General features: G+C 36.6%; 1 protein-coding gene across 2 annotated transcripts in view; it reads left to right on the top strand.

Moving 5' to 3' along the window:
• The window catches only part of LOC103144194 (N-acetyllactosaminide alpha-1,3-galactosyltransferase-like), a 17,113-nt gene extending 10,495 nt beyond the window's left edge, over positions 1-6,618 (top strand). For both annotated transcript variants that reach the window (XM_016675915.1, XM_007561058.2), the window contains exons 4-5: positions 4,218-4,355; positions 5,728-6,618. In XM_016675915.1, coding sequence (XP_016531401.1) covers positions 4,218-4,355; positions 5,728-6,412 — 823 coding nt within the window. In that variant the 3' untranslated portion in view covers positions 6,413-6,618. The remainder of the gene's footprint in view (positions 1-4,217; positions 4,356-5,727) is intronic.
• Positions 6,619-13,614: the final 6,996 nt, after the last annotated feature.

Raw genomic sequence — 13,614 nt, forward strand, 5'->3', positions numbered from 1 at the left:
AGGTTTATACACTGAAGCTTGAAAACCGAAGTCAGATTCCTTGTTTGTGCGAATAAACTTGGCCAATAAAACAATGCTGATTATAATTCAAATTGTGCGTACACTGCGCTGTATACAAATGTCCATATTATCAGATATATCAGATATATCAGTGGTCCCCAACCCATGTCCGTGGACCAAATGGTACCGGGTCGCGCAAGAAATAATTAAGTGTTTTCAATATTATTTTCCATGTCAGTGTTAATGTCATGAGGCTGATGACTCCATGACACTTTCAATTTGACTCATTAGGATTTAAGAACCAGATTTGTTCTTTGTAATTTCTGTCCAGTAAAACTATTAATTTATAAATCAGTAGACAGGTCTATATAAAGATATAATCCATGTTTCTGTCTCATATTTGTATGGCATTAAAAGGACCTGGAACTTTTGTTTTTCCAATGACAGCTCTGGTTTGCACAATAAATGCCATGTGGGTGAAATTTTAAGGATGATACTCTGATGTCCCATTCTCCTGAAGGCAGCACAGAGCTGCACCACCAGAAACCGACAGAAACACTGAAGAAAAGATCTATGATTAATGTAGTTACAATTCTATCCATGATTTAATGTTGCAGAGCACAGTCTTTTTGCAAATAGTTCAGAGTTTAAACTAGCATTGTTGTACATCTTTTATCTGGCCATCTTGTGTAATATTTAACAACTAGAAAATGGCACAGAACAAGAATATTTTTCCACTCTGATTGACTGCTGTTAGGCCTACCAATTTTAAATTGAATGTCCATTCATTGCATTTTTCGTAGACACCTGTGAAAATAATTTCTATTCACATTGCTTTTTTGTTCTCTGGGAAATTATTTTTGATGATAAGTACAGAAACGAGCATAAAAATCAAAACATCTACAATAGTGATAGTAATATTAATAATAAAATAATAGCCTACAAATTCTTTGCTGGTGAGCGGTGAGGGACCTGGATAAAGGCTAGGAGGGCGCTGGCTAGTGTTGTGGTATTCAAGGTCGGTCTTGGTCTAGAGACCGGTCTCAAGACCATTTTTTGATGGTCTCTGTCTCGTCTCAGACTCGACCGCATTTGGTCTCGGTCTTGTCTTGGTCTCGGTCGCTGAGGACCCGGCATTTTGTTTCAAGACCGCAACTGTGAAAATATCACTAAACGTACAGCATACTGTCCAGTTTATTTATTAGCATCGTTGTTTTCAGTGGATGGAAAACGCACCGATTAAAATACAAGCAATAACGTGTTTCTGTTACAATCCTCCCCCCCCCCCTTCCCACCTTTCACTCGCACGCGGCGCTCCAAGACATGCGCAGTGGTTTTCTCTGAGCGGCAGAAGATGTCGGTCTAATCGTCAGTAATAGAATAGTGCTGCATAAATCACGCTGTGTCCAAAAGTCTGCAATATAGTGATGTGACCTTCAGGAACAGTCCGATTCTTCTGAGCGGCTCTTCACTTAGAAAATTAGGGTTAGGGTTACTTATAGCTTTACTTATAGCTTATACTATAGGTTATAGCTTTACTTAGAAAATAGGACTGGAGTGTCACTGAGAGCCATTCTTTGTTCTTGTAATACTTGTAATACACTGCAGTAGCTATCATTATTTTATTTAATCATGTACATTAATATTTTTTTAATTAACAAATAAATAAAACACAAGAACGAAAGAGCACGCAGAGCATGCACATTGCTCTATGCTATGATTGTTTTCGTTCAAAGTGGCAGCTGTAATGTCTGCCATGGTGTCAGATTACCTGGCTTCATGTAGCGGGAGAGTGTAAACAGTCACCGTGAGCGCCTTGTGCTTGGTTACTTCTTTATTGTTCCTCGGTCAATGTTCATAGTTGAGCGTTATTTATCGTCAGGGCATTGCCTAATTGCTATGTTTAATGGTGCATACAGTGATGGTTTCTGACATAAGCAATATGGGGAAACACCCAGGGCGTTATCTTTTTAGGGCTGGCACGAGACCACCGCAGATTATAGCACAAAGATGGAAGCACTTCATTTTAATATTGGTAAAATGTATTAAGTATTTAATATCTAGGTGTTTTTATGGTAATATGGATCTTTCAGATCAATTTGAGAAGCAATTTTGATCATATTTCACCATTTTATTGTGTCATGTAGCGCGGGCCGCTGGTCTTGGTCTTGACTCGGTCTCGACTTCCCTCGGTCTTGGTCTTGACTTGGTCTCGGACCCTAAAAGTCTTGGACTTGTCTCGGTCTCGATACGCTCTGGTCTTGGTCTTGTCTTAGTCTCGGGTTAGGTGGTCTTGACCACAATACTGGCGCTGGCCCAAAAAAGGTTGAGAAACACTGGATTAATGTAATGTCTTACGTGTCTGACTTGCCTGTTATTTCTTCAGACAGGGATTTATCGTAGGCAGCAACTGTAAACTTCACTTTATTCTGTACACTTTGTTCAGTTACTGATGAGCACATATGCATTTTTTTTCTTTGTTATTACTTTAGATCCCCTTCTAACAGTCATGCATTGTCTGCATGACATGGATCGTTAGTAATTATTCAGGTTTCATCACTGTGAATTACGTGTTTGACAACTTTATAAATAGAATTATATAGCTGACAGATGATGACATAAAATACCTTTCAGTATACTCTGTTCCTTCCAGAAATGTGCACACACCTTAATTTTTTTTGTTATGATACACCACGAGTGTCAAACCTTTGAGGGATATTTCGTGTTAAAAACAAACAGAAACTCCCATTAAATTGTGAAGTAAAGTAAAAATTGTGCATGACTTTGTCAGATCCTGGATTGTGTTGGGTTGTTTTGACTCGTTTTAGGGTTTGATTCTAGTTTCAATATTCTGTGTACCTTCATCTCTTTGAGTAGATCAGTCTTAATTCTGTTTAACTTTAGTTCAGTGCTGTCTCAGTGAGTCTAGTTTATGTTTATGCTTGTTTCTTTTGTCTCATTATTCTTTGTAACTCTAGTTTAATTATGTTTATTTTATCTTCTCATTCTTTAGTGTAAGATTTTTGTTTTGTTGTTCTTTAGTTAGATTTATTTACTGTGCACTTTTCCACACTCTCCTCTCACACCTGCATCAGTTAGCCAATCAGCCCAGGTTGATTATTGCACATTCACTCTCCCAGTACTTAAACATTTCTGCTTCTCTCACTCTTTACTGGCTTTTCCAGTTATCTCCTTGTTTTCCTTTTGATTCACTGCTGTTATTTTACCCAGAATTCCTGTTTTGTCCAGCTCTGGGTCTCTATTGTTCCTGTGTTTGTTTGTTTGTTTGTTTGTTTATTTATTTATTTATTTATTTATTGATTGATTGATTGTTTTTTGTAAGGCTTTGATATTAAATGTTCATAATCAACTATCTGACCAGTGTCCTGCATTTGGGTCCTACTTCAACCAACACATCCTGACAGTTTCTTTGTTGTTGTTGTTGTTTTCACAAAGAAAAATCTGAAAACAGTGGTGTGCATTTGTATTCAGCCTGACTAAATAATTTATATATGCATATATATTTTTGCAAAATTGCAAAAGACTTGGATGGGTTAGCTATCATAACTTGTCATTTACTAAAAATTAAATGACAAGTTTGCACATGAGAAAAAAAATAGATTATGATTTAAGTATACTTCCTTTTTACATCCCAATAAACCTGAAATTGAGTGCACAGGCTGAGATAACACCCCTCCCTCTATATGCCTCCATTTACATATGCAAACAAATGGAAATAATTCCCGGAAGTTTGATTCTTCCAAGGGTGAGGTCAGAGTTCATATCTTCTCATGGGAGGGAGGGAGAGAAACAAAATGAGATTGAGTAGAGTCAAACAGTACTTTTCTTTGAAAACACTATCACCTTTCGGAGCTGGGAATGATGTCACACCAGTTAACATGACATTCCAGTTAACATAGACAGAGAAGTCAGGATTCCTATGTGGTGACGCCCAGATAGCCTCTTAACGAAGATCGTTTTAACCTGTACTTCCCACATGCGAAAACCATTTTTACAAGTGTGTCTCGTGACGTAAAAAAATGTTCATCACACTAAAAAAAGCAAACAGCTGATCCAACTTAAAAAATTTTAGTTGTTCCAAGGTATCGAGTTAAGCTTATCCAAGTAAATGTATCAAGTTTAAGATTTATGAAAAGCAATGTGATAATGATGAGTTGTTCTGTTTTTTTTATTTATTTGTTTTTTTCTTATTTCAGGGCCAGACCACATGTTCAGACCCAGACTTCCTGGAACGCACCTATTATGTGGGAACTGATGTTTGATAATAATCTATATGACCGAAAGCACAAAGAAGCCAATACAACTGTGGCCCTCACTGTTTTTGCTGTTGGAAGGTTTGTTTCTTTATGCATTTAAAAAACATAAAATGCTATGTGGGAGATGGGAACAATTTCTCCGAGGGAAAACTCCAAAGGGATTAATAGAGTTTCTGTCTGTCTGTCTGTCTGTCTGTCTGTCTGTCTTCTATTCAGAGTTTCTTCCAAAATATTTATAGTCGCTCGTGAGGAGACATTGTGCATTGAAATTGGGGTAGAATTTTTATTTCAGCAATAGAAAAAGGTAAAAAAACTGAAAGCATTTGATAAAATTAGGTAAACAAAACCAAGTTAATAGATTTCTTTAAAAAAAAAAAAAGGAATAAAACAATTCATGTACACCTTATTATTTCTTGTGTTTGATGTTTGGGGTATTACATTACAAGATTAGTTTGTGAGCTGTTTCAGCATTGAAAAAAAAATAAAGATTGTAAGTGTTCAGCGGAAGACAGCATATTTCTAACACATTTCTTTGTTTTAAAATTAAAAACAATCATAAAAATAACATCTGTAGAAGAACATTTAGTCAAGTAGTTTTGATATTGGTAAACTAATTAGTAGATTTTACCTTTAGTTTTATGTAGTTTATAGTTGTTTTAGTGTTAAATCTCACTTATTTTATTGGCTGAAATCGTCTCCATGCCAGTAACCGTTTGGAAAGAGCAAGTCCACACCAAGCACTTCAATTAATGTCAGCACTGTACATCTTTTTAGCACATGCAAAACTTACTAACAGACATAGCTGAGTATGTAAAATATGAAAATGTTTGGTAAAACAAACAAAGCTAATATTGACAAAAAAAGGATTTGCGTGTGTGTCGTTTTCCACACACAGACCTGCCCACTAAAAGGAATATAATACCATTTGCAACTCTTCCTTTTCCACTTTGATCTGCGTTCTTGGTCACGTATTTCATTAACCAATCTCCTCCTCTTCATATAGCCATTTACTCCAATGGAGAGACTGTTTTTGTGAGTGTGGAAAAATCTGTCCTCACTGTCTTTGTTTAGTTTGAAAACTGAATCATTTAAAAAATATTTATGTTGGAAAAAAGTTTTACAATTGAATAATCTCTGTTCTAGTGGATTTGACTCAAAACTCTTTTTGTTATCAGAAAATTGCACTTTAAACCGATTTCTACTTTGAAAGGTAGCAGGAAAGCAGACTGTGATTTATTAATGCTTAACACTGTTTTTTTTTTTACTTTAAACTACAATGAAATATCCATTTTAAATTTTAAAGATGATGCATTCCTTTGTGTATGTGAACATTAACATATACAGATACCCATTATTGTTAATGCCATAGAAAAAGAGCCTTTATATTTTCTATCTATGATTAGCATACTGACCTACAGTAACTGTTCACCTTTCTGTGTCTCTGCTGAAGGTACCTGGAAGCCTATCTCAAAACATTCCTGACTTCAGCAGAAGAACATTTCATGCTGGGATTACCTGTGACGTATTTCGTGTTTACGGATTTACCAGAGCAGGTGCCAGAAATTACCCTGGCTCCTCAACGAAACATCATCATTGTCAAGGTAGAGAAGCACACCAGGTGGCAAGACATCTCTATGATGCGAATGAAGACAATATCAGAAGTAATCGACACAGTTCTCCAGCACAAATTCACTTATGTCTTCTGCTTTGATGTGGATCAGATATTTAAAGGCAGATTTGGCTCTGAGGCTCTTGGGGAGTCCGTAGCTCTACTCCATGCTCACTATTACAAACTCCCAAAGTACAGGTTCACATATGACAGAAATCCAGAATCCAAAGCTTACATGACTGAAGGCGATTACTACTATCATGCTGCAATTTTTGGAGGAACATGTGAAAAAGTAAAGGCCTTGGCAGATTACTGCTATGTCAACATCATGGAAGATAAACTGAAAAATGTAGAGGCTTTATGGCACGATGAAAGTCACTTGAACAAGTACTTTTGGCTCAACAAGCCCACCAAGTTGCTCTCTCCTGAGTACTGCTGGGATGAATATATTAGCAATACAGAAGACATACTTGTCAAGCGCCTAGTATGGGCCCCAAAAGACTATGAGAAGCTTCGTACTCGATAACGTGCATAAAACCTAAAAAAAAAAAAGAAAAAATAAGTGTGATGCAAGATTGGAAAGAAAAACAATATTTGAAATTTGATTTTGGTTTATCTAAAGAATTTGTAACTTCAGAGCTTCAACTCTCATGGCAAGCTGGTAAAGTTTGTTTGGAAACTTAGAGTTTTAGGTGTATGTCACTGTTATTCTAATAAAAACCTTTTTTCCTATGCATGTTATTCTTTTAAAGGTCAGGTGAGAGCAATCCTTTGTTTACACTAGTTGACATCAATTAGTCCAAGTTTATTTAATTATTTATTTAGTAATAAACTTTAGTAATAAATTTTCCTAAGCTGAGGTTTAGTAATAAACTAATACACTTGGACTAAAGTGTGATAGGCTGTGATATTCCCTCCAGCCTATCAGGTTCACTGTTTTGTGGAAATTTTTGAGACACAGACCTACAAATTATGAATAGTCAATGAGAATATTTGCTTTTTTTTCATAGAGCATATCGGAGATATTTCAACGAGACGAAGAGCTGTTTGTTTTACTTGACACTAATTGGCTGTTTCCAAATTGGAGAAGATAAGGAAAACTGTGTATTAGGGTTTCACTGGACAGCACAATTTAAAAAAAACAAATAGAGCATTTACTGAAAAGTACAAGGAAAACACTTACACAAAATAACAATTAAATATGAAATAAAGAAGTGGATTAATCTATTGCATCACAGTAGAGAAATCAAAGTTTTCATAATATATGCAATTTTCAGATAGAAATGAATGTCCGTAATGCATGTAATATGTAAGGAAGCAAATTTACTGAATACAACTTTATTTTCTGTGAACAGTATTTCCATTGTCAGCACTGCTGTTAGCTAACAGAGCAGCTGTAGATTAAAAAAAGCCATCTAGAAGTATACTCCGGAATAGGGGATTTTTTTTTTTTTTTAAGGTAAAACATTTTTTGTTGGAGTTCTCTTCAGTGAAAGGCATTTTCTCACAAGACATGATTTTATTGATCAATGTAAGTGAAGGTGCTAAACAGTTAAGAGACAATTCCCTGGATTATGTAGGTCATTTTAGCCAAGAGGTCATATTAGTTTGAGAAACTGGAAACGTCCATCTGCTTCCATCTGGGCACTTTAAACGAAGGAAGAGCCTATGAGCATGAAGAGCAACCTCTTTGATCAAAGGGAGGAACACCCAGACTCAAAAGCAACAAACCGTGTTATTGTCACAAAGCCTAGACTTTCTTTTATCAAGAGATGATGAAGTGAACAACAGATGAAGGACTAAAATCTTAGGTGAAGAAGTCAGCTAAATGTAAAGGTAAAATATCTAATTGTTGAAGTTTAATTCCAGTGGGAATTAACCCATGAAATAAATAAAACATAGAAGTTATGTTCTTATTTGTTTTTGAGTAAGTTTTGATCACTGGGTAAATAATGAAAATATATTGATGACAAGGTGTTTTTAATACATTCAATATTTGTGCTTTTTGTTGTTTTCTTTTTTGTTTTTTGTTTTTTCATGTGGTTGTTTGAAGCTTTTTCTGATTCCTTTGGTAATTTTTTTTATTGTTTGTCTTTATGGAGTTTTTACTTTTTTGTTTGCTTGTGTGAAGTTTTCATCTCAGTTTTGCTTCCAAGAAAATGTTTTAACTTAAATTGTGAAATGAATCTTCGGCGCATATTCAATCTGGAAGACTCTCTAGACCAGTGTTTCTCAACCTTTTTCGGGCCAGTGCCCCCCTAGCCTTTCTCCAGGTCCCTCACCGCCCCCCACCAAAGAATTTGTAGGCTACTTTTCACTGACTATTATTTTATCATTAATATTACTATCACTATTGTAGATGCTTTGATTTTTATGCTTGTTTCTGTACTTATCATCAAAAATAATACCCTAGTGCCCCCCTTTTGTAAAAATTTCCGCCAGCGCCCCCTGCAGTCCTCTGAACGCCCCCCGGGGGGCGGTACAGCCCACATTGAGAACCACTACTCTAGACTCACCTGCCTCATCAATCAGCGCCTCCCCCTCATCACCCTGGACCTGTCGGCGCTGGATCAAGCCACACCATGGTCATACTCCAGTTGATAAGGACCTTCATCCATGGCCTCCCCCGTTTACCAGCTGCGATCAACCCACCTCCGCCCCATCTCCACCTTCAGCTCCAAGCTCTTCAGGCCACATCCTTCTTCGACCTCCGCCACCAGTACAGACCCTGGGGGGATTACATTCCTATGCAGCATCAGGAATATTTATCGAGCTTATCAAAGTTCCAGCTTGACGTCCTCGGCTGGGGCCTGAACGCCAAAGGACTTTAATATTTATTTGTCATTATTTTTTTTAATCGCTGTCTTTCTCTGTCTGAGTCTCTCCAGCTTGAATTTGCTTATTAGAATTTGCTTTTGTCTTTAATGTTAAGAGTCTTGTCCAAAACCTGTAAGACTCTAAATCTACTGTATAACCGTAGAATGTTTTTTTTTTTTATTTATTTTAGTGTTGATATTGATTTTTTTTTTTTTTATGGGGGGGGGTGTGAAATAAAGTTTAATATTTAAAATACAGTGTGTCTTTCAAAGTCCACCATGTCTTAACCAACCACTTATGTCACTTATGTCTTAACCAACATGAAATTTTCTTTAATATTTAATTTTCACCATTGATGAGAATAGAATCTGTCTTTCACGAGGACCTTGACATATTTAACAAGACACCACCAAATGCAGTATATTGGTCAACTTCTGCATTCTAAATGAGCGATCTGACTGATTTAGAGCAAATGTTCCAAGCAAATGTTTTATGAACAAGTCTGACTGAAGACATTAATTTTTTTGATGATACACTGGCACCACCTACAGGAATGTAGCGAAATGTATGTAGTAATTAAACTTTAAAAGATAACTTTGATTTGTATTAAGTGTGAAGAGAATGGACATTTATAAGCAACAAATTCCGAGTGTAAAAATATTAAGAGTTTAAAAACTGGTGATTGACCTATTTTGAGGAGTAAATTCTGAGTGCAAGTGGAGAAAACAATTTTTTTTCGGAGTCACCACATGATGGCACCAGAATATTTGAGGTCCGTTTGTCGTTACGACCAAAAATGGGATGTTTACTACCAGTTACCTTTGAGCAGACGAGCACGTATTGATCACAGATTGATTCAACTGGACATGAGGTCTGCAGGCCTTGATCCATTTCTTGCATTATTCCAGACTCTGGGTCACAACCAGTCTACGTGCGTGGTTTGAAATCTGCACATTTGAGAAGCAGTATATGAGGAGCTTGTATGCATTGTGTTATACGTGTTTGTGAATTATGTTGTGCACCTGCAAATCTTCTTGTACGCTAATAGAGCTTATTGTACAAATCTTATTGAATCTTTTTCAGGGGGTAAAGTTGGCCAAAAAAGCCCTATATTCCTTCTGACTACCAGGAAAAAAATATTGTCCAATCACCATTTTTTTTAAATCCCACATTCTTTGTAAGGTAATAAAAGGTTTTATGCACTTACTTTGTCTCTTCCCATAAAATGTCTTATTACTGATTAACGCAATTTTTATGAATTCGAAAAAGATACGTACAAAAGTCCCACCCCTTCACATGTGGTATCACTGAAAAGCCCTAAATGTCCTCTCCAGATACCAAAAGGAATTAATTCAGTAGAATGCAGAGGGTGGGAGATATTCAAGTTTAGAAATGTCCTCTACAGAGGACAAAAATGAACTACTGGTAGTCAGGAGGATATTAAAGAAATAAAATCCACATTTCAAGTGCACTTTTCTCAATTTCCACATGATGGCAGCAGAGTGTTTAAAACAAAACTTAAAATTTCACCAAGTTATACATACCACACGTCAAGAGGCATAAAAACATATATTTCTATTTCTTAAACAATGTAGCTGAAGAATGACAGCTATCTTATCAGTCATACTTTAATATGTCATATGCAGATACACTGTATAGAAAGACACATAGCCATCTTTCACACTTCCTGAAATTGAAGTTGACTAAATATTTCCTTTTTTAGGCCATTTACCAAAACTCCTTCTATCTGGTAGTTGCCATATTCATGAGAACATTTTGTCTTTGAGGATTGTTTGTCACTTCAGAAGTTTATTTACCTTAACATTACTATCACTTTAAATCCAGAACATTAGTAAAAGCCATGATGATAAAATTGGCTTTGTAAACTTTTGATAGGTTCACAATGTTTTAGTTAACTGGAGGCAAACATGTGGATGTGCTTTCGGGCAACACATCAAACATACAGTTTATTGTTTGACATCATGGAAACAAAGATAATAAATTTGATTAAATATTATTAAAGGAATTGAGTAGATCCGTCAGTTTGATTCATCCTTTCGTCCAATTTCCAGATGCCATGTTAAACTGCCCAAACCATAATAAGCAAGTATAAACACCATTCCAACAGTCAAGAGGAGACGAGTTCTGGAGGCTATGGATACATGTGTTTTGGTGTGAAGTACTTATCAACCACATGACAAAGTCAAAAGGCAATGTGGAGATGTTGACTGAAGATAGTGAGAAGTATCATCTATAGTGAAATGAGTCATGTTCAAACATGGGTTGAAAAACCACTCAAAGAAGAAGAAGACATCATCTCAACAGGATCAGAGTCAATTACCTTAACTTTTGGAAATATGTCCTGTGGTCTGATAAAACTGAAATTAAAGTATTTGATCCTGATGACCATGGTTACATCTGAAGGGAAAAAAATTGGAGAGCTTGCAAACCTGTGAAGTGCAGAGAGGTGACAGGGTGAGGTGTCTGTTTTAGGAACTGTACACTGAACAAGTTAGACAGAACAATATGAAGGAAATTATGTGGAATATTGAAGCAACATCTAAATGCAGCCTAGGAGTTGAAGTGTAGCCACACACGGATCTTCCAAATGGTTGAGGACCTTAAACATACCACCCAATTCAAAAGGAGCTGAAGGATACCAAAGTCTATCTTCTGGAGTTCCCGTTCGGTTTAAAAACTAATAATACATTTTATATACTCTAGAACACCTACCCCATTGTCTTCAAATCATTTCTGTGTAGATTTAGTGGTATGCTTCGGGTCATTGTCTTGCTGGAAAATAGATGATCTCTTGCAGATGGAAACAAATAGTCCCCCAGGATTTCCCAATATTTTTGCTGTATTCATTTTACCTCCTACCTTTTCAAGCTTAAAACTCCTAAACCCTCACCTTCGGAAAATACAATGGAAAAACAGCACGTGGGCATTCCGCTGCAGGTTAAGGGGTTTTAAACTTACCTATACTTGTATCTGATTTATTTAAAGTATCTTTTGTCTTCATGCTCTAATGAATCAGGAACACTAATGAATCAGTGAATGAACCTTCCAGACACAGGTGTCTTTACACTACAGTGACTTGAGACTTGAGACACACTTGCTGCACTCAGTTGATCTTCATTCCACTCATTGTGAGACTAGTACCTATTAGTTAGACATCTAATCCAATTGACTGAAAGATGCATAAAATAGAGTTTAAAGGATTTTTTTTAAAAGAGATCGAAGTTCCATTAACACAGATATCTGCCTTTGAATCCAGTCCAGCTCTGACAAATCGTTACCAAAACTCTCCCATCCAGCTCTCTTTCTGTTAATTCACTTTATTTGAACAGGTATGTGTTGCAGGTAAGACACTGAAAAATGACAAAAGTTCCAAAGAACTGCACTTCAGAAATCTGAGCAATAAAAAATAATGAGAGCTGCTGTAATGAGAATAACTAGTAATCTCTTTAACAAAACTTCCAGGTTGGGACTTGGTGACATCATTTGCTGTTTTATAAGAAGTGACGTGTGGTGAAGCCCAGCTGTAAAAATATTGAGTTTAAATGGAATTATACAGTCACTAGAACATAAACACAAAATGGTGGCCGTAATGTCAGAGGTGTATTTACAGCTGCACGTGTCCCTCATGGTTTGGCACATGTTTTTTGTTTTGGTCTGTCATGCCTGAGTGCCTGTGCTCCTTTAAGATGCTGCTACGATACAGTCAGGTTCTGCATCTTCTTCTTCTTGCCAAAACACTTTGAGAAAATTGGTGAGATAAATTTAGAGTTTTGTATTTTTCTGGCGCTGATGCAAACCAAGTTCTCATTCTGAATTCAGTTCTGTTGAGTGAAATTGATAAAAAAAAGGTTAAAATAGTTTACACCAACCTGTATTACTGTAAAAGTTTAAACTCACCTGTCAAAATAAATATATCATACAAAAGAGTACTTGAGTGTTCAAAAGCGCCATGTTAGTACAAATTATTGCAAGAAAAATTTCAAATAATTTTTTTCAAAGATTTTTTTCCCCCTCCCACCGAAATGTTTTTTTCCCTCTTAAATTCTTATTATAGAAGAAATGTATTTTGAGTTATTTTTTTTTCTCAACTGTTTAGCTGGTTCAGCCCCAACAACTCTAATACCAAGCTTTGAGTTTTAAAATAGCTTCCACAGGGCTCTAAACATAATAGCTCCCTCCACCTTTACGTGCCCTTGTGGGGATATCTGTCAAAGCTGTAACATCATACTCCAATGTTGCTCTACAATTCTCCACAGGTCACATTCCTTCTCGATGGTGGAGGGCACATAAAGGGATAAAAAAGGAGAGACAGCAAACGAGAAAAGTTAACTTGAAAATAAAAAAAGTGGTGGACGAAAGGCAGAGAAAATCCTGGAAGAAAAAGAGAGAAACAAAGAAAAACAGAACTATGAAAGCAAATTTCATCCCTGACTCAGAGCTGCTTCTGGCATGGTTTACCCATCTCATCATACACATTCCTGTCTGACACGCTCACAAAGCACCATTGTGCCGAAGTGTATCTAACTCATATCCTCGCTGCTACCTTACATATGAGCTCCAATCATGTACACACAAAGAGACCCACACATGTTTGGCCTTGGGCCAGCTTTATTGTGCAGAGATATGAGCTGACAGGTTTAATACCACCTGCAAATGATTCCTTACTGTATGGAAAGGAGGTGTAGACTTCAAACAATAAGGTAGCCAGGAAGGAGCAGGAGGAGGAGAAATATACTGGTGCTCTCATGTTGTGTGACCTGGGGTTGATGAGGTCACAAGCTGTGTGTGTGCATGTGTGTGTGTGTGTGTGTGTGTGTGTGTGTGTGTGTGTGTGTGTGTGTGTGTGTGTGTGTGTGTGTGTGTGTGAAGCCTCCTTTTAGAAGCTTTAGA

Source organism: Poecilia formosa, unplaced genomic scaffold (genome assembly GCF_000485575.1).
Source record: "Poecilia formosa unplaced genomic scaffold, Poecilia_formosa-5.1.2 Scaffold122, whole genome shotgun sequence".
Taxonomy (NCBI): domain Eukaryota; kingdom Metazoa; phylum Chordata; class Actinopteri; order Cyprinodontiformes; family Poeciliidae; genus Poecilia; species Poecilia formosa.